Here is a 26,994-nt window from a genome sequence, read left to right as displayed (position 1 = left end):
AGGGAGAAAATTTCGAAAGCACCTGAGTTCTGAACATAACTCCACCCAGCCGTGCTCCCAGAGCCCGCACCCGTGCCGGGCCGGACCTGCATCCGCAGCCTTCCGGGAGGAGGAGGCGCTCCAGCAGGCGGTAGGCTATAGCCAGGAGGCCAGGGAGCCAGGCTGCAGCTGCCCGGGAGGCGGTCACGTTCAAACACAAAGGCGGCGAGGGAAGGGGGAAAATACATAAAAATTATTGGCATGGTAATTGCTTTTTATATAAATGTTGTTATAAAAAGTTTTCCCCAGTGTGAAAGTCCCTTTAAGAATAAATTCACGGCACACCAATTTATTCCATGTCTGTAATGGAGCATAAGGAAGGCTCCTCTGTCAAGTACCTGATCAGGAGGCAACTGGCCGCTACTTGACCCGGCTTCCAGGTCTCCTGCACGACAAGGCAAACAGCAGTAGGCCCCTGGGGTCTGCGAGGGGCAGCAGGAGGGGGTGGCAGGCCTGCCTGCCAAGAGTCAGCATCAAGTGAGACTCTGGGCCTCAGGACCAAGCCCGACAGCTGAAGCCCGTGCGCCTAGAGCCCATGCTCCGCAACAAGAGAAGCCACTACAATGAGAAACCTGCTCACCGCAACGAAGAGTGTCCCCCGCTCGCCGCAACTAGAGAAAGCCCGTGTGCAGCAACGAAGACCCAATGCAGCCAAAAATAAATTAATAAATAAATAAATTAATTAATTTTTAAAAAATTTAAAAAAAAAAAAAAAGCCCGACAAACCCCATCGGTGCCCCAGGAGCTGCGCTCGAATGGAAGATTCAGAAAAGAGGCAGCTACGATCATGCTGATGGGGAGGCACACGGGGCTGGGGGAGCTGGGGAGCATAGGGCTCTCCCTTTCTAGGGACAGGAGAGAGAAGGCAGTCAGCAGGCTGTGGGGTGGGAGGGATGAGGCCCCTGTGCTTGCCTGCAGGGCATGTGGAGGAAGCTGGCTGGTGACAAGGCACCTGGGGGTTGCAGGTAGGAGTGGCCTGTCCTGAGCTGTAGGAAGCTCCCCGTGGACTCCAGCTCAGCTCTAAGGCTACAGGCACCCATACTCTTCCCCCTAACCCGATGAAGGTAGCATTTCAGTGGACCCCAGCCCAGGGCAGAAAGGGTTGCTCCCCCTTACCAGGAGGCCCAGAACCTGGAAATGAGGCTCCTGCCCAGTGCCCCTTACCAGCCACAGCTCTCTCATCTGTGAAACGGGGCAAAGTCTGGGCGGCCTCACCACTGACTGGGGGCACTGAGGACGGACGGCTTGCACAAAGCTGTGCTCTCCATAGGGGTCGCTTGGTCCAGCAGCCCAGGGCACGGATGCACAGGGGTGTGAGGACACAGATCCACAAGCGACTGGCACCTTGCCCCCCTGCAGGGCTGCTGAGCACAGTGTCAGGCAGAGCGACTTGGGGGAATGTGCACTGTGCATGGGGACATGGTGTGTGTGTGTGTGTGTGTGTGTGTGTGTGTGTGCTCCTCACCCACAACTGAGATTTCTCGGCTTCACTAATTAATCGGTTAAATAGTTCTCGCCTGCTCAGGTGACAGAGCTTGCGGCACCTGCCTCCTCGCAGTCCCACCCTGGCCTGTAAGTGTGCCTGCTCACACCTGCACACAGAGCATGCAGAACTCTGCACTCACCACATACACACACACGTACATGCTTGCCTGGTCACACATCCCACAAAGCACACACTCATGTGGGATCACACGTTCTCACACACACACATAAACATGCGTGCCTGGTCATGCCCCTACATGCAGCATTTCATGTGGGCACAGCCACTCCCTTCCACAGACACACAAACCTCACCTGCTCCCGCTCCCGCTGGCAGCACATGCACACACACAGGTTCACGTGTTCTCGTCTACATGTGCACATACATTCCCAAACGCAGCATCACACTTCTCTCGTCTCTCTTCCACACCTGACCAGCCACATCCCACCTCACAAAGCCTCTGCAGGTCAGAGACTGTGTCTCCCAGTGAGTCATGGGACCAATAATCACCAGGGGCTAGTTGCCTTCTAGGTCTGACTGCCTGTGTTCAGGTGGACTCCTGCGAGGCCCCGGCATGAGCCTGCCCTTCTGGTCATGGTCTCCCTACCCCATATGATGGGAAGACTGAACTGGGCCCACCAGAGGTCCCTGGCATCTCCTGCCTCCTATGTGTACCCGAAGGATGCAAAAGCAGAAGGGAGAGGGGAGCATGGGACACCACTGGCCTCAGCACTGATCTGGAGGGCTTCCATGGGGAGGGAGCTGTGGGCTGGGTTTAAAACTGGGGAGAGGCCTGGAGGGAAAGGGGATGAGTGAGGAGAGAGGCAAGTGGAGTAGGAGGAAGAAGCTGAGAAGGCTAGTGGGGGCGCGGGGAGGACACATGGATGGCTGGAGGCCTAAAGGCTCCTCCTGCCCAGGCCACACACCTTGGCCAGGCCTTTGAGTCACTCCGGGAACAGCCCAGCCTCCCTCACCCCAGCCTGACATCTGAGTGCCAGCACACTGTGCAGCCAGCTCTTCTTCTGGGCCCTCCCCCCCCCAGCCCCCGCACCCTCCATTCCCTCACAAAGAGCAGTCAGAGACCCTCTACGTGGGCCAAGCCTGGCAGACCCTATGCAAGTTTACCTCTCTCAGGGCATCTGGCACCGAAGCTCTACCTTTTTGATGCACTGGGCCTCAGTTCCCCTAGGTGGTCTGGATGGTTCCCACTGTTCTGTGGGATGGTTTAGACCCTCAGTCCCTCCCTTCTCAGTCCCCAGATGCCTGCCCCTTTGCTAATCCATCCACTGAAGAGTTACTAGCTGAGCACCTACTCCATGCCAAACCTTGTGGTCCACATATATGTATGTTTGTACACTGCAGGCATGTATGTATATGTGCACCCGGTGTGTGTGCACAGCCCGTTCCTCCACCCAGACTGCACATCCTCTCAGGTGGGGGCCCAGCCCCTGACTCTGCATCCTGAGGCTAGGGCGAAAAAGTCCTAGGGTCAGTCACTTGGTTCCCTGATTCATGGGAACCCAAGGATGGATGGGGAGGGGGCCTGACGAGTCTGCCCAGGATCTACCCCCCACCTCCAGCCAGCCAGCTCCCAGCACTGAGAGAGAGGTATAGGAAAGATGGGGAGTTTGGGGCTCTGTAACCTTCTCCAAACACCAGATCTCCACTCACAAGGAGAGGGGAGCCATGCTCAGAGAAGGTGGAGGGAGGCCAGGCTGAGCCTCCATCTCCTGCCTGGTCATGGTAAATGCTGCTCATGTTGCCCCTGGGGCCGGCTGTGGTTTGTCAGAACCAATTACTTCTCTGCCTCTGCCAAATGCTTGGGGCTCCACGGATCTCAGGCAAGTGTCCCCGTGGCTGCCACTGATCCAGCCATGGATGGGGGTGGAGGAGGGCGGAGGAATGCAGATGGGGTCAGCCATCCCCGGGGGCCCAGCATGGAAACCCATTCGGTCCTCTACTCCATCCCCCATCTCCCACCCCTGATTATCCAGTTGAGCCTCCGGCTCTGGACATGCAGCTCCATCACTCTCCAGAGGTGGATGCAGAGGCCAGGGGAGAAGGAAGCATACTCTGACCTTTCCTCAACAATCTGCAAGCACTTGGTCCCCATCGGAGCTGACCCCCAGCTGTTCTGCTGCAAGGTCAGCCTCCCTGGGGACCCCAGAAGAGAGCCAAGGTGTTTATCAGAACTCTTGCCATGGGAGGTGGGCCTTGCCTTAGGAAAGTTGGACAAACAGCCCAGATTCCCAAGATGGAAGGATTGAGGGGCAGAGATGCCCTTCCCTTCACCTCCACCCGCTTCCTCCCCAGGGGATGCCTCTGCAGCTGGTTCCCTTTCGTGGCCCATAGGCCCTGTTTCTTCAAGCTCTGGTGGCCTTTGTGCCTCTCCCAGTAAGGTCCCCCAAAGATGTCATGGTCAGAAGGTACTACAGATTGAATGTTTGTGTCTCCCCCCCAAATTCATATGTTGAAACCCAATCCCCATTGTGATAGTATTTAGAGGTGGGCCCCTTGGGAGGTGATTAGGTCATAAGGCTAGAGCCCTTGTGAATGGGATTAGTGCCTTATGAAGGAGACCCCAGAGAGATCCTTCACCCCTTCCACCACGAGTGGACACAGTGAGAAGACAGCTGCCAGCAAGTGGGCTTTCACCAAACACCAAATCTGTTGATGCCTGGATCTTGAACTTCCCAGCCTCTAGAAACATGAGAAGTTTCTGTTGTTTATAAGTCACCCAGTTTATGGTATTCTGTTATAGCAGCCTAAACAGGACTAAGAGGGCAGGGAAGAGGAAACCAATTTCCAAATTCCTGGGCTTCAACAAGCAAAGGTGACACTTTGGGCACCTGAACTGTCTAAAACTATAACTAACTCCTGGAAGGGCAGGCAACTGATAGTGGAGGGGGTCACAAAAGCACCCCCACATTTGCAGGGCTCTGTCTGCAGCCCTTCCTTGCCCCTGCTCCCTTGAGGACAGGGGCTCGGATCTCCATGTCACAGATGGGGGAACCAAGGCTCAGAGAGGCAGGACAGCATGTGCCAGGTCCCACGGTACGGGGAGGCCCAGCTCTGCCATTGCTCCCCACTTCAGTCTTCCCTCCACCACCCACCATTCAGTGTGGCCCACGGCACAGGCTCCAGGTTCAAATTCTAGTTCTGCCACCTACCAGCTGTAGCAGCTCAGAAGACACAGCTCTTCTCTCCTGCCCTGAGCCATTCTCTGTCCTCTGGGAGCTAACCTCAGATGTGGCCCCACGGTGACCTCTTGGCACAAGACAGAAGCTGCTGGCCCTTCCCCCGTGCCTGTATCACCAGGCATGGGTCTGCTGATCCCACGCAGAGATGCCTCTCCCATAGACCTGTTCCCTCCACATCCACAACCTCCACAGGAACCTGGGCAACAGCTCTTTGCTGAGGCTGTCCCAGAACCCTGAAGCCTCCTAGCAGGGCTCCCTGCCCCTGTCTTCCCCTGCAAGACTCCAGGAGCAAGGGGTTCTGAGTTAGCCAGAGATGCGACCACCCAGGCATGCCCCTCTGGGGACCTTCCTGTCACTGTATCCCCCACCTGCTGTGAGGCTCTTCTGACCTCACACCCTCACACTCTGGGGAGGAGGAGGAGAGGCCTTGGGAGGGGCAGGGGCTGAGAAGGGCACAACTACTGGCTCAGCTTAGCAGCCCCAGAGGAGCCATCAGCTTGGGGGTGGCTCCAGGCAGCTGGTGCCCATGGAAGGCATGGCCAACATGAGCCAGGGCCCCTGGGCCAGGTGTCTTGGGGCAGCCCTCCTCCCAACATTGACCTCCCCGTGCCCCCTCTCTGGTGGGGTACATGTAGAAGAGGTGCAGGGGACCAAAGCCAGTCAGCTGGCCGTCAGGCAGGAGCTCCTGCCACAGACGAATTGGCTTTTGAAAAGCTTCTCAAAAATGGAATTTTCTGCTTCAGGCAACAACGGAGTATGTGCGGGGAGGGGCAAGCAGGAGGGCAACAACCACCTTCCATCTCCCCGCACAGGGCTCGGGAGAGAGCATTCCCAGAACTCACAGTGGGGAGGTGGTGCCAGAAGAGGCCACCCCCAGGGCAGGACGTGGGAAGGAAAGAGGTGAGGAGCAGGCTGGGCTAGGGGGACAAAGAGGGGGTCCAGGAAGGGCTTCCGCCAGGCTCCAATGGCTCTGCCTCAGTATATCCAATTATGCTCACGTGGCAGCCTCACCACGTTTCAGACGCCCTCCCAGGAGCCCCCCCTCAGTCCCATGCATCCCTGCTGGGTGCTGAGCAAGAGGACCATATGGAGGGAATAATAAGACAATTAACTTTCCATTAAAGAATAATATATGTGGGTTTTTAGAGAGGCGAGCGGCAGCAATCCCTACCCAGTGGCATACTTCACACCCGCGCCCCGCCCACCCCCCCCTTCACGCACCCCACACCCCAATCATCTACACTAGGAGAGAGCAGGGTGCCGCTGGGCCTCGGCGGGAGGTGGCTGGAGGAGGGGGGTGCTGCACAAGGAGCAGAGCCCCTAGGATGATGGTTCGGAGGCTACAGTAACCCTGGGGAGGGAGTGTGATGGGCCTGGGTGGGTCTCCCTCACCACCGCTCTCTGGACTGAGCACATTAGCTGGGACAACCGTGCATGTCCTGCGTGAGTGCGGGTCCACCTGGCCAAAATGGACTGCCTCTTGGGGCACATGTGAACCACAGTGCTTTGATAGAAGGACCAACTGTAGGTCTGGGGGTCACAACCACTTGAACTCCCCATTCTGGCCCTCTCAGGGCTGCTTCTGTCCCCTGGCACCTTCCCCCACCCCAGCTTCCTTCATCCTCTTCTGCCGCCCCTCTAGCGTTCTGAGCTTCCCTGGCACTCCTGGACATTGCTGATCCCACCTGAGATGCCCAGAGAGGACCCCTTACCCCAAAGGGGTGCCAAACACAGCCTCGGCCAGCACCCCCTGAGCCAGTGTGTGACGGCGCATGTGTTTCAGGAATTGGCCGTACCAGCGGGGGGTGGGAGTGGAGGAACAGGGAGAAGCCTGTATTTTTTTATTTATTTGGTTGCACCGGGTCTTAGTTACGGCAGGCAAGCTCCGTAGTTGTGGCATGCATGTGGGATCTAGTTCCCTCGCCAGGGATCGAACCTGGGCCCCCTGCAGGGGGAGCGTGGAGTCTTATCCACTGCATCACCAGGGAAGTCCTGGGAGAAGCCTGTTTCAAGGGCACCTGCAGAGGGCCCTGTTCCTGCCTCCCTGAGCCCTTCAGGAAAGGGGTCCTCAATGCGGCCAGACTTTGGTCCTTGCCTGGAGCCAGCTCCAGATGTGGCACTCTGCAAATATTAATTACACATTCCCAGGGAGCACTGAGCAGACTCGGTGTGGGGATGGCCAGGGGCAGACAAGATGGGCTAGGACTATGGTGCCGTCACTGGTTCAAAAATCCCATTTCTGCCTACCCACAGAAGTGGGGACACATGAACAGCATTTGTCTGATTCACCATGACTGTCCAGAGAAGCACAGCCGTGGGGAGGGGAGCAGGAGACTTGGGGTCAGGGATCTCTGAGTCCTGGGGTCTTGCTCTCTGTGGATGCAGCTCAGCAGTCCAGGGGAGGGGCCGCACCAGGCCTGCACCTCTGCCTTGATATTTCTCACCAACCCCACCACTACCCAGGGCTAGCAAGTCAGGGCTCCAGGATGGGACTGGTGGGTAAAGACAGTCAACCACACCTCGGTTTCCCCACGAGTGACTAGCAGCATACAGCCGGGCTAAGGCCGTCATGGGGGCGGAAGCAGCCAGGGACGTAGGCAGGGCTCTGAGCCACTTCTGCCCTGAGACACGTGTGGGGGTTGATGTGGACTGAGAAATGCTCCCACAGGTCCAGACTTGGATTGAGCTTCCCCAGAGGATGGCCTGTAGTCCACAGACATGACTATCCCAGGTCTCCGCTCCCATACCAGCTCTAGCCAGACAGACTTTCCTCACCCCCGACCCCCACCCCAGACAGAGGATCTTCTCATTTCCTTCTGTAGAGACCCTCCACGGAAGGTGTCTCACCCGAATCAGGAATCCGTCCCAGGGCTGGTGCACCTGATGAGCCACTGGTTCTTCCTCCTGACTGACTATAATCTGTCTTGCTTTGCTTTCCCACAAGGTCCCCAGAGTTGTTCCCTTTCTACCCTGGACACCCAGTCAGAAGGGGATAGGTCCCTGGCTGTACCCATCAGAGTGACCTGGGCTTCAGAGTGGGGAGACAGGCCGTCTCCACATGGTCCCCCGTGCACCCCCAGGCACCTGATGAATTATTCATCCTGATCAGCCTCATTATGTGAATGAGCTCAGAGCCCAAGCATATGCTCTCTGCTATCCCCCCAAAGGATGACAATATGGTGCTGATGGGGGAGGGTAGGAAAGGGGCTCAGGAGACCTTGCTCAGCTTCTAGGGGCCCTGGAGGGGGCAGACTGCAGTAGGGCCCACACTTCTGTGGCCTGTTCACGGCAGGAGTAAGCCAGGGCTGGCGGGGAGGTGGGGCTGGGATTACCCGGTGGGGCACAGCTCAGGAGCACCAGGCCACAGTGGGCGCTCTGGGGTTAGATGAGGAAATGTGACAGGGTCTTTGCAGACAGCCCCCACACTCCACCAAGGTGTGCCATGGTGCCCAGCCTGTAAATGGGCCACAGTCTGCACCCAACCACGCCCCCATGGGGTTGTGGTGAGGTCGGGAGGAGGAAAGTGCCAAGACAAGGAAAATGCTCCTAAATGCCACCGTCTGCAGTTTCTGAACTCTTGCAGCTCTATGGCACCCAGCTTCTGGGGGTCGGGCTGCCTCTAGGACTGGGGCCGGTGGAGAGGGCAACCATATTGGGGAAGAAAGCCAAGGATCACCCCAGTGGCAAGGTGTTTGGGGGCACCTCGAGGAAGCATGGAGAGGGGCGGCCCCAATGGGGACTGAGGCCATAAGCTTGGCAGAGGTGGTACCAGGGTCCACGGAGCATCGCAGCTGGGTCAGGGCTTCGATGCAAGCATCCTCCTGACTCTCAGAGTCTGGCTCTCAGGGCATGGGCTGGCCACATGGGCCCTCTCATATGCACTTGAAGGAGAGCCCTGGTGGCTTAGTCAGGGGTGCCAGGGGTTTTGGGGAAGAGGGGCCGGTTGGCTCCCTCCTGCTCTCACAGGGTTGCCCTTTTCCTCTAGAACTCTTCACCTGCTCCCCGGCTGCCCACCTCACAGGGGTGTCCTGTGCCAAGAAGCAGCCCCAGAGCTGTCAGTGGGAAACAAGAGGCTAAGGAAGCAGGTGAGAAAAACTGGAGCAGGACAGAGAGCCACTGGAGAGCTGGCAGCTGTCGATAGGCAGAGGGATGCCAGAAGGAGCCCGGAACGCCAGGTCAGCACTTCTCTCCCTGACTATAGCCACACCAAACCTGGCCCAGCTCCCCTCTTTCCCAGGCTCATCCTGCCCACCCCAAGAGGGAAGGCCTAGCTAGAGGAGAAGCAACACCCTGGGACAGGAGTCAGGAGCCCTGTGTTCAAGCCCCTGTTCTGCCGTACCTGGCTGCGTGACTTTGGTAACCACTGGGAAGGTGGGGGCGGGGAAAGATGTGCTCATTGATGAGTGTCTGGAATCACTCAACTCCCATCAGAAGGGAAGGGAACAACATATCCTGGGAATGAAAATGATCAATGAGGGAAATTCAAGTTTGATTTCTAGAAGTGTATCTGTGTCAGCCTGTCCACTGCCATTCTCACCACCTCATCCTCCAGTCAGACCTCCCGGCCACGCCACGGACCAAGAATGAGGATCAGAGCAGGTCTAGGACTTGCCCAGGAGCACACAGTGGGTATGCTGAGCTGGATTCCATCTCTGGTCTGCACCACCCAGGAAGCTATGGTTCAGACAGACCTGAGTCTCAGGCATGAAATGTGTACGTTATTTTCCCACCGGCAAACTTTTAGGGTCTGAGTTGCCCACGACTATAAAATAAGCAGTATCCTTAAGCTGAGGATTGAAAGTACGGAAGATTCTTGACTGGAAGTGCATGGTTAACTCCTTATGTGGGGTACATCTTATGTCCCAGTATGAAGCTTGGAGAGGCACATTACACACATTCCAGGGAACTCTCATTTCTTCATTAATCTACACAGCTGCACTTGGCAGTGCCCACTTAGAACCTAGTAAGTGCTGGGTGCTATTCCTGAGCATCAATTGACTTCTGTTCCGGAACAGCTTTTCCTACAGTGCCTTCTCTGGAAAGCTCTGCTGGCCTCCGAGTGTGGCTGAGTTATTGAAAGTTCACAGGAAGAGAGTACGATGCGGGTTACTGAAATTCAAGCCCAGTAACCAGGGAAGGGAGATTCAGAGAGGCTGGGCCACTGGGGTTGGGCGGAAGGAACCCCGGCAAGTTGATGGTGCAGACCCCCACCTGGACTCCCCCTCCTAACTATGTTACCACCACGTTAGCCACCCCTGATCAGCCCCATCCTGTGCCAGAGGTCCTACATCCACAGCCAATGTCAACACATTCACTGCCACCCCCATTTCCTGGGTACCTGCTACAAGCTAAGCATGGGGAAAGGCCCGAGGACACCACCTCATAGCAGCTGCCCCACAGACGTACCTCTGCTGACCTGGCCCTGACCAAGAGGGACACAGGAACACAGTGGAGTATCTAATCGCCAAGCCGGGGGCCTGGACCCCCAATAATAACTCCACTTACTCTGCTGTTCCCAAGCCCACCAGCAGTACGAGATCCCCGTTAACCCCCTGTACAGTTCAGGTTGCACTTTCTGGCCCAAGCCGCCAGTAAGAGCTCCTTAAAGTCCAGCACGTACCTGGGAGCCCCACCCCAAGCACTCCAAGAGCTCAGCTCTCCAAGCCTCTGCGTTTCCACGTAAAGAGCGACAGCTCAGGAGCCTGTGGCCCGACAGCGACACATTTTGCAGCCTTCTGGGGGTGACGGATGGCCTGCTCTTCACATCACTATTTCAAATATTAACATAATCTCCCAGGATGAATGTGGTCGCTCGTGCCTAATCAATCACCCCTCCCACCCCCAATACCTCATCTCACCAAGCACTCGCTTGCCTCTTGTCTCGTGCTGCAGCTCCTTGAGCAGGCAGCACTGACTGCTCTCTGGGGCTGTTCGGCCTGGCCACCCCACTCATTGCGAGGACAGTCTCTCTGGCTTCCGTGCACAACTACACCCACGGGACCCTCCAGGACCTGGACTCCCACCCCGTATGCTGCCTCAAAAACAGATCTCACCCTCCTGAAAAGCCCGACACCTACCCATCAGAGCCGACTAAGTACCACTTCAACATTGTGACCTGGGGAAGAGCAGGCCAAGACCCGAAGGAGTCACTGTTTCTCTAGCTGTTTCCCCACCTGCCCCCATGAGTCCACAGTGTCCCATCACTCTGGGTCCTCAACTGCACCAAGCATTCCTCACTCCTTATTGCTGAAGCCCTTCCCCCACTTCCAGCTGGAAGAGGGTCCCTAAAGGGAAAGCCAGTGGCACCAGGCTTACCTCACGGAGCTGCTGCACACCCCCAAAGATCCGCATCACACCATCGATCTCCTGCTCCAGGCGCCGGGCCCAGTGCTGCATCCTGTGTGCAGAGAGGAGAGGAGTGTCAGGAGGACCCGCCTGGGGCTGGAACAGCCCCGCCCCGGCCACCTAGGGGTGACCCGCAGCAGCCGCCCCTTCAGAACCCAATTTTCACTAGAAGAGAAACAGGGGCTGGGAACCAGAGCGTGCCTCTGATTCCCTTTGAAGTCTGGACCCGGTGGCCCAGGCTCTCCTCACGTACTGTTGGACAGCCAGGGAGGGGAGCAGATTATAGTTTAAATGCACTGAGGGAGTCCAGCGGCTCCAAGAAGCCTGCAGGGAGACTATTTTTCACCGTGAAGAGCCAGCCCTTGATGCTGCTGCTCTGAACATGGGGACTCAGGATACCAGGGAGGAGGGGACGTGAGTGAGCCTGGTATCTGCTGGATCTCAGAGCCTTCTGCCCCAAGGCTGGGTGGCACCTGCGCAAGGGGAGGGAACATGAGAGCTGCTGCCACCACCAAGTCGCTGTGTAACCTGGGGCAGGCCCCTGCCCCTCTGGGCCTCATTTAAACAGTGGACATGGAGAGCTTCCTGCTCAGACGGCCACCGCCCTTCTAGTACCCTAGTAAACAGAGGCTCATCACTAGATGCCCCGCATGAACTGTCTACCCACAGGTCCAGTTCAGACTATCCCGCACCTTTCTGGGGGCTTGGCAAGCCCCATGAGCCCTTCACCCGAGCCACCAGCCTGAGCAGGTCTCCCTTGCACTGGTGCCACGCTGAGCTCGTTTTAACCTATCTGGGTCTCAATATCCTCCTCCAGAAAGTGGGGATAATTTGGGGCCACCTTGTAGGGTCTGAGAAGAACACACGGGAACTGGAGGGTCAAGGGTGCTGCACAGGGATCTTTGTGAGGGGGCAGGATGGACAGGTGGTCACAGGTCCTGTATTCTCAGCCCGCGCTCATGAACAGGGATGGTGTCTGGGGAGAGGGCTGGCCTGGGTTCTAACCTGTGATCCCACTTTAGGCAGTGCCAAATCAGGTGAGCAAAATCACACCAGCGCCTGCCAGGGCCTGCCGGCCAGAAAGACACTCTCCACACTGCCAAAAGCACTTTCTGCTGTGACCAAAGCCCCTGCCCTAATGCATCTGAAAGGCGTCTCAACTTCCCCTTCCCACCAGACACAGAACAAAGCCTTCCCCGGGAGGGCTCATAGGAGAATTACCACACAGACTGAAATATGCTCACAGGTTAAGCACATCCCGTGAGGCCAGGTAAGGGTGGGGTGAAGCCAGTCCCCAACCTCTGGAGGGGTACCCCAGGAGCCATGGGATCCGGGAGATTGAGTCTGGGTCCAACTCCTGCCCTGGGCCTGCTACCTTCCCCACCTCCCCTATTGCCACTCGGGGCCAGGACTCTTATAGCTCCCTGGGTCAGAACAGCTTAAGTCTTTACCCCAGCCCCCTGTCCCATATCCCTGTGGCTGGGGGCTGGGCCCTTGCCATTGTGTGTGCCCGCATCGGTTGGCATGGGAACTCAGATCAGGAAGCGGGCGGATCACTAATTGCAATTTGCCAAGCTGAATTTCAGGACCGTGATGGAAAAAAAAAGTCAACCTCAAAAGAAAGAGGTATTGGGCTTCCCCGGTGGTGCAGTGGTTAAGAATCCGCCTGCCAATGCAGGGGACATTGGTCCAAGCCCTGGTCCGGGAAGATCCCACATGTTGCGTAGCAACTAAGCCCATGAGCCATAACTACTGAGCCTGAGTTCTAGAGCTCGTGAGCCACAACTACTGAGCCTGCGAGCCACAACTACTGAAGCCCACGCGCCTAGAGCCAGTGCTCCGCAACAAGAGAAGCCACTGCAGTGAGAAGCCCGCGCACCACAACAAAGAGCAGCCCCCGCTCGCTGCAACTAGAGCAAGCCCGTGTGCAGCAACGAAGACCCAACACAGCCAAAAATAAATAAATAAATAAATAAATAAATAAATAAATAAATAAATAAATAAATAAAAAAAATCTATTTTTTAAAAAAAGAGAAAGAGGTATCAGCTTCAGCTTGTTGCTGGCTGAGACACAGCCTGATGCCCACCTCTGCTCCCCACTGCAGGGGAAAAGCTAACCCCAAGCCCAGGTGGAGGCCAGGCTGCAGGCCAGGCTATGAAGGGTGATCAGGCCTCAACCACCAGGGGAGGTTTTTTGCTGGGGGAGGGCAAAGCCCAGCAGAGAATGGAGAGCCTGCTTGTCCCCTGGCTCCAGTCCACCAGACGCTGATGGCTTGGCCCTGGCTGAGCCATAAGCACCTGACAGTGTGTCAGGTGGCTGTTTTATGCTCCTGAGACAGAGCCTAGGATGCTGCTATGGGCCACAGGGACTGGCCTACCCATGACACATCAGAACAGGCACACCCTCCTGGGGTCTAGAGGTGGTTCTAGTCCTTGGTCTGGCACGGTGGGTCTGATGGGTAGACCCCAGGCCCCAGCTGCAATGCCCATCATCACGATGCCAGGGAAAACAAGTTATGCTGATTATTCACCTAAACCAAACCCAACTAGGAAGGCAACACGTGTCCAAGAGTTTAAAAGAACGGATAGATCATTCATTTCATCATCACAGAGACATGACTTTGTGGGTTCCAGAGTTTGGCTGGTGTCCCAGTGCTGGTTCCAAGGTGACACATGGGACCCAGGAGGCCAGGAGTCAACTATGCACCTGCAGTGTTCCTGCCCAGAGGCAGGAGAAACCACCCACCAAGCCCGTACTAACCCTGGCCAGGCAGTCATACTCACACCAACAGAAGGGCAAGGGGGCTTTGAAAGGATTGGGGATGCATCAGGATTCATGGCACCACTGGGTCAAAGGCAAACTGACCAAATCCTGCCTGGGATCCCATCAACCTGGACCCAGGTGCCTGGATCTCCCATTGCCTCCCTGACCAGACAGTGTGGCCCATGGGTCACCCCCCCAACAGGGTAGATCCCCCTGCTGGCTCCCCACATCCCTGTGATTTTCCATGGGCTTCATTGAGATGACACTGCTTATCTCCAAGTGTCTCTAAGTGCCAAATTAGCAAGACAGTGAGGAGAGTGTCTGGGAGGAGGCACGTGCAGCCAGGGACTGCAGCCGGCATGATGTCTGGTGTGGGCATGACAGGCTGGGGACAGCCTCACACCATTATGTCCTCCAATGTGCCCAAACCTAGTGGGGTGCAGGCACTGAGCCCCCATTTCACAAACAAGAAAACTGAGGCCCCTGGCAAGGACAGGTGCGGAGCCATGTTCTACAGAGAGAAGCCAGACCTGTCTTCCTGGCTCCATCAGCTCCATGACCCCACCCTCCTAGGACAATGCAGCCTCTGGGAAGCCTAAGGGAGAGGCTACCTCTGACAGCTGTGTGACCTCGGAGAGTTTTTGCCCCTTAGAACCTCAGCTTTCCGGTCTGTAAACAGGGAAGATAATGACTGGCTGAATACCTTTCAGGGCCAAATCCACACGGAACCTTGATGGGCAGTATTATTATTGGGCAGTCCCCTGAGGGCTAGAAGCTCATCAAATCCAGCCCTTCCTCGCCCCCCAGTGCTCAGAAAATCTTCCCTGAGTGCTTGCTGGGGGGAGAGAGCACAGAGGGAGGGAACTGTGGAAAGGGTTTCCCTAATGGCTCCCTGTAACCCCCTGCTCCCCAGGCTGAGAGAGGCCGGGAGCAGGCACAGGGCAAAGATGTGTGTGTCCCAGGGCTAGAGGGTTGAGGGCAGCCCAGCAGGAAGAAGATGATACCAGTTGCTGTGGGACTCCAGGTCTTTCAGTCTCCAGGGCATGTTTCAGAACCAAGAGGAGTACATGAGGGAAGAGGAGGTGTCATCATTAGGCAAGGGAGCAAAATCATCCATGTGTGGAGTGAGGAGCTGGAGCTGAGGACCCCCTTTAGCAGACAGAACTATCAAGACTCATGCTAGAAGGCTGGGGAGGCCCCAGGTCAAGCTACAAGAGCAGTGAGGGCCTCCAGCTCCAAAGCCAGCTGCACAGGCTCCCCCAGACAGGGAGGAAGAGGTAGGGAAGACGGGAGAGGGGAGGAAGGGAGGGGAAGGAAGGGGAGGAGAGGGTAAGGGAGGAGAGGGGAGGGGAGGGGAGGAGAGGGGAGGGGAGGGGAGGAGAGGGTAAGGGAGGGGAGGGGAGGGGAGGGGAGGGAAGAGAAGAAGGAAAGAGCCTGTATACAGATGCAACAGCATAGTTTAAACTGTTGCCAGCTGTTAATTTTATACGTGAAGTTGTTGATCAGAATGTGATTTAATTGTACAGTATAATCCAGGCTTTTGGAATAAATTATGCAGAAAACTCATCTATAATTAAACAAATCAAAAAACCAGAGACAGGTGACACTGCAGGTTCACCCTCAGAGGGCAAGGGTAGGTGTGGGCGGCTAGACCCTGCAGAGTGACGAGAGGGAAGGGGGAGGGCTTTGTTCAAGACCAGACAGGGGAAGGCCCAGGAGAGGCTAAGGCCCAGTAGGGGCGAGGATCTCTGGACCCCCACCTACCTCTGCAGGTCTTCTCACCACTTCCAAGGAGGTGTTTTCTTTGCCATCAAAGCCTTGCTACAGACTGCCTCTGCCAGGCAGACTGCCTGGATAAACCCCATTCCACTGGGGGCCTAAGAGAAGTCTGCAGCCCTCCCCTCAGCTCAATCAAGGCAGTCATCGTGGAGGGGGAGATGCCGAGGGTAGAACAACAGGTGAGGTGGGAGGAGTGGAGGGCAGGGCAGGGCTAGGCTAGGGCAGGTGAAGGGTGCAGGGGAGCAGTCACAGGGGAGGCCACTTGCTGCCGAGGGTACTATGAGCCAAACTTGGCAATTCTGAGGGCCCACGGGTCTCCTGCTTCCCTTGTGACGGACTGGCCAATTATTCTTTCAGCTCTGGGGGAGGCAATGATTTAAAATAAAATGCTATTTAATTATTCGGATTCAGCTGGCCTGCCACCTCCCACCTTGGTGCCTTAGCAGTCTTCTGAAGGGGAAAGAAAGATAGGGCAGGAGGAGGGGTAAGAGAAAGACGGAGAGACAGAGAGACATAGACATGAAGAGAGACCAAGAGAGCTGGTCTAGAGGGCCTGGGTGTCAGGTTCACCCCGTCTCAGGGGAAGATTACTGGTGGATGCGCAAGAGGGCCACTCCCCATTCCAGCCTGGAGAGGCCATGCAAAGCTCAGAGAGCAGTCGTGGCCCCTGATGAAGCAGGGCTTGGGACATGGCCAACCCCTCCCCAGGCCACAGTCCTGCTGCAAATAGCAGGAAGCTCAAGGCTGCACCCCAGGATCGTGGTATCTCCAGAGCCACCTCCCCCGAGGAGTCCTCCCCAACCACTCAGTGGATATCCCTCTCTACCTAGACTGAGTGCCCAGATTCAGCCCTGGCTCTTCCGTGACCTTAGACCAGATGTGCCCTCTTAGGCCTCAGTTTTCCCATCTGGAAAATGGAGATAAAGCTCACCGCTTGTCTACCTCCCAGGACTCCAAACAGAAGCAGGTGGAAACCACTGCTTCATGGAAGGGATGACTGCCCCACACACTCATGCACACACAGACCCACCTGAGCAGCGGGGCCGCTCTCCCCTCAATCCTGTCCCCTTCCTCAGACCTGCAGCTCATTAAGCGTGGGATGGCTGTGCCTCCTCCTTGGACTGGGGCCTCTAGGTGGGCTGCAGCACTCCCTGCACTACCTAAGAGACCCCGACACAGGGGAGACTCCTTGGGAAAGGTAGGGCCTCCCATGACCAGAGCATCTTTCCTGCTTGTCCGCTCAGGAGAGAAGACTCTTGGCCTCAACATCTTTCAGGACTCAAAGCCCAGGGTAGGGCCCCCAACCTTGATTTGATCACAGCCTCCCAAGAAGAGAGGGCAAGTCTAGCCAAGGTCATTCACTCCGCAGAGGCCAAGTGGGCCAAGCCACTCCAGGCATTGAGATCAGAGTGCCTAGAGGCGTGGAGACCAGTCAGCACTGGCCTGGCACTGCACAAACCACAGTGGGGTGGGGGATGCACAGAGGCCTGGGGAGAGGGGAGCATGTTGGCTCAGCCAATTCACGTGGAATAATGCTCCCCAGTTCGCCACCCACCACTTTACAAGCAGGGAAACTGAGATGCAGGACTCAAGGGGACAGGCTCACCTTCAGTGGATTTGTGATTCTGCTTAAGGGGCTCCTGGTGTGAGTAACATGGGGACCCCAGGAGCACCATCCCCACCCCCACCCCCACCCAACCCATGCACACAGGGACGAAGGTAGCCCACTTATCACAAGGGATCCTCAGAGATCCCCTGGTGCTGGGGAGGGGCTGGTGCTGCTGAAGCTCAAAATAGTCCAAATCCATCGGCCTCGACTATGTGTGTCTTGGGACCCTGCCCAAATACTGCTCGTTAATGAGGTTATTAATTATGGGGCTGTCCCTTCCCTTTCTTTGTCGGGGGCGGGGCGGGGGAAGCCTTCCCTTCCAGTGGGCTCTTGGCTGGGAGGCAGCAAGCCTGTGCCTCCCCGCTTAGAGTAACAGTGAACAGTCATCCACTTTAATTAGGGCACCAGGTCCAGCCCAGTATTTACACCCAGTAGCCTGATGGGGGGAGGGGAGAAGGCCTGGAACAAGGGAGCAGTTCAGGGCTGGGGAGCCGGGCAGTCCACTTGGCCCAGAGAGGGATGGAGAGTGTCCCAGGCTCACACAGCAAATAGCTACAGCACTCTGCCTCACTCCCCACCATCAGTGCAGGACTGAGGGCCCACAGGGGCACCAGCAGTCAGGGAAGCACACAAGGACTGGGTCAAGCCAGGGACATGCAGGCTGAGAAGGGGAAGGAGGTTTCCCAGGGGAGATGAGGAGGACAGCATGGAAGGGCCACCTGAGTCTGATTTCTGTTTCTGCCATGGTTAGCTGTGTGACCTTGGTAACATCCTTTCCCCTGTCTGGGCCTCAGGTAACTCATCTAGAAAGTGAACTGCAATACTGTGTCAAGGCTGTCACACCCAGAGCCACAAGGTTCCCGAGCAGTCCCTCAGCAGGACCCTCCTCACCAGGACTGGTCTGGGGTTTCCAGCAGCAGGAGAAGCCCATAAGGGGCACTGCTCCAGCTTCCACGGGAATGAGTTCTGCCCAGCAGCCCCTGCAGAACCAGGAGAGGGGCTAGAGAAGGCACCAGGGAGCCGGGGAGACAAAGGAGGTGTGCAGCAGGAAGGAAAACACCGTTCTGCAGGAGAGCAGGGGACTGAGGCCCAGACCCAGGCTGGAGGGCTCCGCCAGGGTGGGGATGGGCCCTGGGGCTGAATCTCCTCCAGCCCCTGCCGTGTACCAGGTCCTGCTCTGTGGTCCATACCCAGCTCTGTGGTTTGGACTCTCCAGGTCTCAGTTTCCCTCTCTGCTCAAGGAGGGGTGGCCTGGGGCCTCCACAGGCCATGCGGGGATTTGTTTCCCAAGGGGTTCTGACTGGGGCCTTCCTGCCTGACTCACTGGGTCTGCACCAGTGAGGCCAGGGCTCTCAGTGCACTGCCTTAATTATCTTCACAGCAGTCAGATCATCCCCAGTCCTCAGAGGGAAAACTGAGGCACAGCAATTGAGTGATGCGCCCAAGGTCACACAGCTAATGAACACCAGTCAGGATGATACACACCTCTCTTCAGACACCAGTCTTAAATGCCCGGCTGCGGCATGGCATGTCCGCTTGGATGCCTAATAGGTCTCTCAAACTGAATGTGTCCAAAACCCAGACACTGACCTCCCTCTGGATCCCCTCCTCCCTTTTCTCTGCACCCCCTGCCTCCCCTGGCTCAGCTGATGCCTGCTCCTTGGTTCAGGCCCGAAGCCTCAGGGTAACCTGCAACCTGCTTTCTCTCGCACCCACATCCAATCTCTCAGCAAGTCCTGTTGGCTCCACCTTCACAGTCTGCCCACTGCCCTCCACCTCCCTGGCCCCCAGCCTGGCCTGGGCCGCCATCGTCTCTCTCCAGGACAAGTGCAGTCACCAGTTCACTGGTCTTCAGCTTCTGTCCTTGCACCCCCTCCCCCGGGCCGTTCACCTCCACTCGCAGCCAGAGCACCCTGTTGGAACAGTGTCCCTCCTCTCTCAACACCAGGCCACGGCTCCATGGCACTAGAAGAAAGACAAAGCCCATCCAGGGGCCATACTCTCAATGGCCCCCTTGACCTCGCTCCTCAGGCCACGCTGGCCTCCTCGTTGTGGCTTGAATACACTCCTGCACTCCTTGCACAGCCTCTGTACATGCTGTTCCCTATGCCTGGATCAGTCTCTCCTCAGAAGTCCTCAGGGCTCCCCTCTCACCTCCTTCAGTGAAGTCCACCTTGCCCCCCATTTTAAGTTGTACCCTCCCAGCAGCAACTGATCTCAGGTGCCCTCCTGGGGTTACTGCCCTCCTGGGCTGTGAGCCCTGAGGGAGGAGGCTCCTGCTCTCCAGCCTGGAGGAACAGGCACTTGGCTGAGCAAGCGCACCTCCCCGAGGGGCCTGACCTCCCTGCCGTCCTGCCCAGCCTGCATGCTGCCGGCCACAGGAGCAGGCGGGTGGGGTGTGCAGTGGCAGCCTGTGGAGGGGCTGGAAGTGCAGTGGCTGCCCCAGGGACAGCCACTTTCCCCGGCTCCTCTCCGTATGAATTATTAAAGCTCATTTATGATGGGCCTGCCCAGGCCTGTGGCTTCCGTGCATAATTCATGGCTCTCCCAGGAGGGCCGGGTGCTGGAGCAGCCACTTCTTCCAGGAAGCAAGGAAAGTGCAGGCACAGAATGGCCCAGACCCAGGCTGTCCTCCCCCCATCCCTTTCACCCTGTCCCCATCTCAGATAGCCCAGTACCTCTACCCACCCCGCCCCATCTGGGATTCTGGACACTGGGATTCTGGTTCAGTGCAGGCTCACCCACTCCCCTCTCTGTGCCTCAGTTTCCCATCTGTGTACTGACTGAGTTGGTGGTTTTCAAACTGCAGGGACAGCAGAATCATCTACCTCCACTCCCCAGGGGGCTGAGGACCATGGGTTCCCAAGGTACCAACACCCAGGTGTCATTGTTTGTGAATTTTCCAGCAATCTAGACCTGGGACTTAGCAATGAGCAAGAGGAGCGCATGAACTAGTTAAGGCCTCCCCAGAGGAAAGCAAAAAGTCCAGGCCAGGGACAGGGTATGGAACAGACAGTCACTCTGCCCAGGATCCACCATCTGCTCCCCAGGCCTGGAACCACCTGCCTCAGTCACTGACACAGATCATGGACATTTGGGGGTCTGCAGAGCCTCCTTCTCTCCCCAGCATGTTCCCCAGGTAGTCAGGTACAATGCAAAAGTAACCCCTGCCTAGGCCCATTTAACAAACTGGTAAACTGAGGTTCAATGAGGCTGGTTCTTGGAGGCAGGGGTAGATATGTTGACACAGCCCCTGTGCCCAGCCAGGTGCTGTGATGGGAGAGCCACACCCAAGCCTGGTCTCAGGAGGTGCACAGCAGGGTTGAGGCACCTGTGGAGGTCACCAGGAGAGTCAAGGAGGAACCCAGGGGTTCCAGCTGCCTGTTCTTGCCCCATGCCAGTAACTGAAGCCTGACTGGAGGTGGCAAGATAGGCCCTGTCCATGTGTCACCAACCACTCCAGCCAGATTCTATGATTCACACATCCCCACCTCCCCTCCTGTATATCCTCCCCACTCCCCAGCATGAGTCAAATCCTCTCTGAGCCACAAATAGCCGTCCTCCATGTGTGTCCTCGACATGGCCTCCTGCCGTGAGGAGGACAGAAACCTCTCTAGGGATCCTTTATTTCTCCTCAGGGCAGAGATCCCCCAGGGAAGCTGGCAGTGTCCCAGAGGACACCCTGGGTGCAGAGGAGAGGTGAAGCAAAGACCAGAAAAGAACTCAACCCATCAGGGCAAGCTTTGTTCTCTGGCCTTGTCCTCCCCTACCTGGCCAAGTCACCTCTGCCGGAAAGTCTTCCAGGATTTCTCTCCACCCCTCCCCCCAAACCCACAGTCCTTACTCCACTTTACCAACCCTTGCCTTAGATTGGAGCTGCAGTCTGGTCCCATCATCAAGCTTCCTGCAAAACTTAGCTTGCAGGACGGCAAAGAAGAGTCTTCTGGAAATGCTTGGGGATAGATTTCCCTGAACATCCTCCCATCACCAGACTGGTACATGCCCTGTCCAACCCCCTCTGCAGTGGGAGGGAGGCTGGAGGGCAGGGCAGGGAAAGGGCTTCCAACTTCAGCAGGTAGCAGAGCACCAAGGAAAGGAACAGATGATTCAGAGTACCCGTTGTGTGCTGGGTGCTGTGTGTGTGAGCCCACTGAAGTCACACAGCACCCTTGGCTAGGTGCTAACTGATTCAGGCCCACTTCGTGGATGAAGACGGAGGCCTAGGTGGTGAAGCAATGTACTCAAGGCCACACAGCCAGTCTGTGCTCAACCAGAATTTGAACCCAGCAAAGGATGGCTCCAGAGCCCAGGCTCTGTTCCCTAGGAAATTAGGCCTCCTTAATCCCAAAGAGGACTTCAATGGCCAAGATTTAGGAAATAGGGTGCGGGTAAGGGCCACCCCTCATTTATGACCTTTTGCACCTTTGCGAAGGGATCTACTCCAAATCAGGGCCCTCACCGCCTCCCCAAGCAAGCCAAAGCTGGGCGCAGTCAAGAGTCCTTCCTTTTACCCCACCAGAGCTACCCTGCTGTAGGAATGTCTCAGCAGTGCAGAGCCCAAGCTCCCTCAAATCCCTCCCATGACGGGGGGGCGGGGAGATGCCCACTTCCTCTGGGATTTGCTCCTCACTAGTGAGCTCCGGGCTTCTCAGCGCAAGCCAAACTGCATGTAAATCAAATGTGAGTGCTCGGACCACCTTGACTCTTCATGCTCTATGGTGAATCCTTTAGCAATGCAAATCCCCTCTGTGAGCTGCAATGAGGAGGGACCTTCAGGTGCCACCCCAGCGGCCCCACCCCTTCTGAGAAGTCCCAGGTTGGTGGCCAGGACAAAAGGAGCCACTGCCTGGTGAGCCTGTGTTGTCCTAAGAGATGGCTTGAAGAGTAGCAGGTTGGCCAAACCCAGTAGGGCTTATCACAGACAAAATACTCTGCAGATGTTGCCAACCTTCTATAGATTCCCTACTAGCTCCCTCACTCCCCATTCATTCATTCATTCATTCATTCATATAGTTACTGAGCCAGGCTCCAAGCTAGGCACCATGTCTCCAAGGGACACAGTGGTGAGCAGGGCAGATGCAGGCCTGCCCTCGGAAGCTTGGAATTCAACCAGAGCAGACAGCTGATCTGATCCAGACTCAGTAAGTGGAGGGAGGAGGAGTCCGGTGAGCCTTGGGGGGGTGGGATGCACGGCAAGGGGCCTGACCCAGCCTAGGGGTCTGGCCAGGTAAAGGTGGCACTGCAGAGCAGCAGGGCAGTTCAGACAGAGGGTACAGCAGGTGCAAGGAAGGCTCAGCAGTGAGCTCTGCACACGGTGATGCCCTATGAACACCCTCAGACTGACTATGGGCATAAGCAGGCTGCTCCCACACTGAGGCCTGCAGCGTTCCATCCTCAAGGACATGGTGAGCGCCTCCATGTGACGGATGGTGAAGGACAGTGAGCTTCTGACATTGGGGAGATGAGGAGAGAGGGCACAGTCATTGGCTGGTAAACTAAGGGTTCAAAGAGCAGGGCTCTCTGCTCAGTCCTCGGCACCCAGCCTGGGCAGGCACAGCTCTGCCTGGCCCTCTCCAGAGGCATACATCCAGCTCTGACACATCTCCACTTGGACGCCCTAGTCTGCATCTCAAATTCAATGTGTCCAATACCTGATGGTCCCCTGGACTGACTCTTCCCCAGCCTCCTCCAGCTTACCTGGTGAAAACTCTGTCCTTCCAGATGCTCAAGCCAAACCCCTGGGGTCTCCTGAGACCCCTTTCCCTTTCTCACACCCAGACCATCAGCAGGTCTCACCACCACCACAGCCACCACCCTGGTGCTCCTCTGTTCACACCTCTCCCTGGGGGCCCCCACTTCAAAGTCATGCTAATTTAATGGCCCAGGCTGTCCTGGTCCCTGCTGCCCTCTGACCTCCTCTCCTCCCACTCTTCCCTTTTCCTCCTGCTCTAACCACATCCCACCTCAGGGCCTTTGTGTTGGCCATTCCTCTGCTTGGAACACTCTTCTCCCAGATACCCATGTGGCTCCCACCCTCCCCTCCTTCCAGGTTTTGCTCAAATGTTTTAGTGAGGCCCACTCTGACCTGCCTCCTCTAGTTAAACCCTCCCCCAAATTCATCCTGTCCCTTCTCCACGGCATTTGTCACCTTCCAACATAACATATCCTCTGTCTATATCACCTCCCCAGACTGTTGTCTGCCTGTCCCATCAGTGCCTGGCACATGGCAGATGCTCATGAGTGTGGAGAGAATGAATGAATGGCAGGTTGTGGTGAGTGTCTGTGGATGGAACAAATGTGCCCACAGTGGGGGAGGCACTGACTGGAAGAGGATGAACTGAGCGGGAGCCTCAGGTAGGACCAAATCCATGGGCTGTCCCATAGCCATGCGTTCCCCTCGCACTGACCTGCGGGCCACCCCTGCCCTGGCATTTGATTTGCTCTATGTTCACAATCATAAAATATAGGAAATATGATCCCATTTTAGAGTCCTTTTTTTTTTTTTAACTTCTATTTAGTTTTATTTATTTATTTTTGGCTGCGTTGGGTCTTTGTTGCTGTGTGCAGGGGCTACTCTTCATTGCGGTGCATGGGCTTCTCATTGAGGTGGCTTCTCTTGTTGCGGAGCAGGTGCTCTAGGAGTGCAGGCTTCAGTAGTTGTGGCACGCGGACTCAGGAGTTGTGGCTCATGGGCCCTAGAGCGCAGGCTCAGTAGTTGTGGCGCACAGGCTTAGCTGCTCCGCAGCATGTGGGATCTTCCCAGACCAGGGATTGAACCCATGTCCCCTGCATTGGCAGGTGGATTCTTAACCACTGCGCCACCAGGGAAGCTTTATGATCCCATTTTAAAGGTTAGAAAACTGAGGGACAAAATGACTCATGGTCACATATGGGGCTCCAGCTCCTCCCCTCCTCAACCCCCGTACCCTGGACCATGCTTTCTAGCAAGCAGCAGGCGGACGGCGCAGTGAGGCCACCAAAGCCCACGGCTCTGCGTCCCTCTAGACGGCCCCGTGATGTCCCCACCCTTCTCCATTTTAGAGTCATGGCCTCCTCCATACGCCACCAGTCTGGAAACCATCTGTGAAATATATTTCCCCTAGCGCTGGCTCGGGAACCATGTAAGTCACTCGGCTTAATGTCCTCTGGGATTGTTCCCCGCCACCCCTCCCCAGCCACTCGGTGCCGGGAAATGTGGGGCTGCAGGGCACCAGGCAGGTGGGGCCCCAGTCATGGGCTGTGGGCAGCCCAAAGCACCTCAGGTGTTAGGAGGCACTGTGCAGGGGTGCAGCAGCCTCAGGGAGCACGTCAGCAGGAGAGGGATGGGGCCTGCCTGGAGCTTCGGGAACTGGGGCTGGATCCATGTAGGCAAGCCTCTCCCCCACCCCACACCTGCCCCTTATCCTTGTCCCCCTGTCAGCGGCTTACTCTCAGAGGAAGATGGGTCCTGATGCTCTCCCCGGGCCCCCACAGCCCTGACCAGGGGAGGCCCAAGGCCTTAGGAATGGCTGAGGACCCTGAGAGGGCCTGTCAGAATTCAGTCTGGAGTAGGGGCTGCGTCTCATCACCACTTGGATGCTGCCTAGAGCACCAGTCATGTGTGGTTATTATTCATTCGGCCTCACTTCCATTTCTTCCTTGCTGACGATCTCTCCCACGGACTGTGAGCTCCCCGAGAGCAGCCCTGGCACACAGCTAAGGTTTGGAGAGGAGACTCAGGCGGGGCAGGGGCCGTCAGGAGGCGGGTCCTGAAACATGGGAGGGCCATGGACCAATCAGCAGTGTGGATGAGGCATGAGCAAGTGTCAACACAGAGGGGCAGTTGGGAAGGAGTAGGGCAGCCAGCTGAGGAGGCCTGGCGATCTCCCTGGAACAGGCTGCAGACTCTGGCCACTGGCCACGTGTACAGGCATCTATGAACAGCTGCCCCCCAACAGGTACAATGGCCAGAATACTCCCTAGAACCAGTACACTGGTCCCCGCCCCCTTTCCCTGGAAGCCTCAGTTCTCCTTGCTGACAGAGCAGGGCAGGGGGAGGGGTCCTATGTTTACCTTCCTATCCTCTATGGCCTTGGCGTTCCACCTTGGCTCACCTAAGTGGCTCTGGAAATATGCTGATGCCCAGGCCCTGCCCCACCAAATTAAATAACATAGCCCGTGGGGCCCTGGACCCCACCTTCATCTCTCTCCCCCGAGCAGCCCTTGGAAGCAGCCTCTTGGCTGGGGCATCCCTTGTAAGAGAGCCGCAGGAAGGTGTGTGGGGTGGCCTTTGTTCTGTCGCACCAGCAAAGCCAGGGCCATGTGGGACCCTGTCCCAGAACATGTAAAAGCTGTTCCAGCTTCCAGAGACGTAACCAGCTTGGCCTGTAGACACCTGTGCTGACTCTCTGTTCAGCAAACATTTTTTGAGCACTTGGTGTGCGCTAGCCTAGAGCTCAAGCCAAGGACAGGTGGTCGTGACCCCTGCCCACCCTCCAGGCACACAGTCTGGAAGGGGAGGTGGCAGGTCTACTGCAGGACAAGAATAGGAGTGACTTCAGGGGGCCTAGGAAGCCCCTGTCCCACATAGGGAAGTCAGGGGAGGCTTCAGGGAACAGTGACTCCCAGTCAAGCACTAAGGGACAGGCAGAGGTCAGCCAGACCATAGGCAGGGTCCTGCTTGGGACTGGCAGGGCCCTTTGCAGCCCACCCAACCTCTCCCCTGCTTACTCAACCCTCAGTTCATAATAGGTGCTTGTTAAGCTCCCATGGAAGGAGATGGCTGCTGCCCTGGTGCTGCCGGTCCTGAGGGCAGAGATCCCCTCCTGTGCCCACCACCATGCTGATCAGAAGCAGCCCCCTTGGCCATGGTCTCCACAGCACCAGCTTACAGGGCAGGACAGAGATGGCAGCTATGCAGATGGGGTGGCAGGGGAGCATCGCCATCAGCTGCAGAAGAATCCATCACTCTAGAGGGTCCTGGGTATGATGAAGACACTGAGGATGGAGGAGGAGAGCAGGTGGCTTGCCCAGACTCCCACAGTAAGCTGGAGACGGGCCAGGGCTAGGGTGGAGTAGTAAGAAATTGAGACAAGAAGGGTAGAGGGACAGATGTGATAGAAGAATATAGGAGGGTGGGGTACCCTGAGGGTCCTGTGGTCAGGGGCCTCTCTGGAGGAGGTGAGCTGCAGAAGGGCTATGTACAGCAGTGGCTGAATGCTCAGACCCAAGCGCTGGGTTGTGAATCCTGCCTTCACCACTCACCATCTGTGTGATTTCAGCATCACTTAGCCCTGCTGAACCTCAATTTTTCTTATCTGTGAAATGGGAATAAAAATGGACTGATCTCATTGGATAGCATATGTGAAATATAGCACCCGAGGCTCAGATCACAGTGATTGATGATGCAGTTAAAATTACTTCCTTTACAAATGTTTCCTTGAACATGGCCACTCTCCCTTTCCTTCCCCTCCCACCTTCTTCCTCTTGTCAGGCCTCTTGTCTGACCCTGAAGCACATCCTGCCTCCCCATTCTCCATCACTCCCCCTCTTCTCGCTAACAAAACCCAAGTCTGCAAGAATCTCTCCTGCTTCCAGTCCCAAGGTGACCCCATCCTTAGCTCAAGGGTAAATCCTGATTAGCCTGAGCCAATCACAATGCATCTTCCTGATTGCCAGTGATTGGTTTAGAGTAGACATGTGACCCAGTGCTAGCCAATGAGGTGTGAGGGGAAATTGGCTAGGGGCTTCTGGGTGAGGTTTTCTAGCCTCCTTTTAAGAGGAACCCAGAGGAAAC

The 26,994-nt window shown here is 56.6% G+C and overlaps 1 protein-coding gene across 4 annotated transcripts in view; it reads right to left on the bottom strand.

Moving 5' to 3' along the window:
• The window catches only part of CACNA2D2 (calcium voltage-gated channel auxiliary subunit alpha2delta 2), a 137,000-nt gene that overhangs the window by 100,315 nt on the left and 9,691 nt on the right, over window positions 1-26,994 (bottom strand). For all 4 annotated transcript variants that reach the window (XM_068557437.1, XM_068557439.1, XM_068557438.1 and 1 more), the window contains exon 2: window positions 11,038-11,119. In XM_068557437.1, the coding sequence (XP_068413538.1) occupies window positions 11,038-11,119 (82 nt within the window). The remainder of the gene's footprint in view (window positions 1-11,037; window positions 11,120-26,994) is intronic.

The sequence above is a fragment of the Eschrichtius robustus genome, chromosome 12 (assembly GCF_028021215.1).
Source record: "Eschrichtius robustus isolate mEscRob2 chromosome 12, mEscRob2.pri, whole genome shotgun sequence".
Classification (NCBI taxonomy): domain Eukaryota; kingdom Metazoa; phylum Chordata; class Mammalia; order Artiodactyla; family Eschrichtiidae; genus Eschrichtius; species Eschrichtius robustus.
The sequence above is the reverse complement of the archived record's forward strand: the minus strand, read 5'-3'. Positions and strand labels throughout refer to the sequence as shown.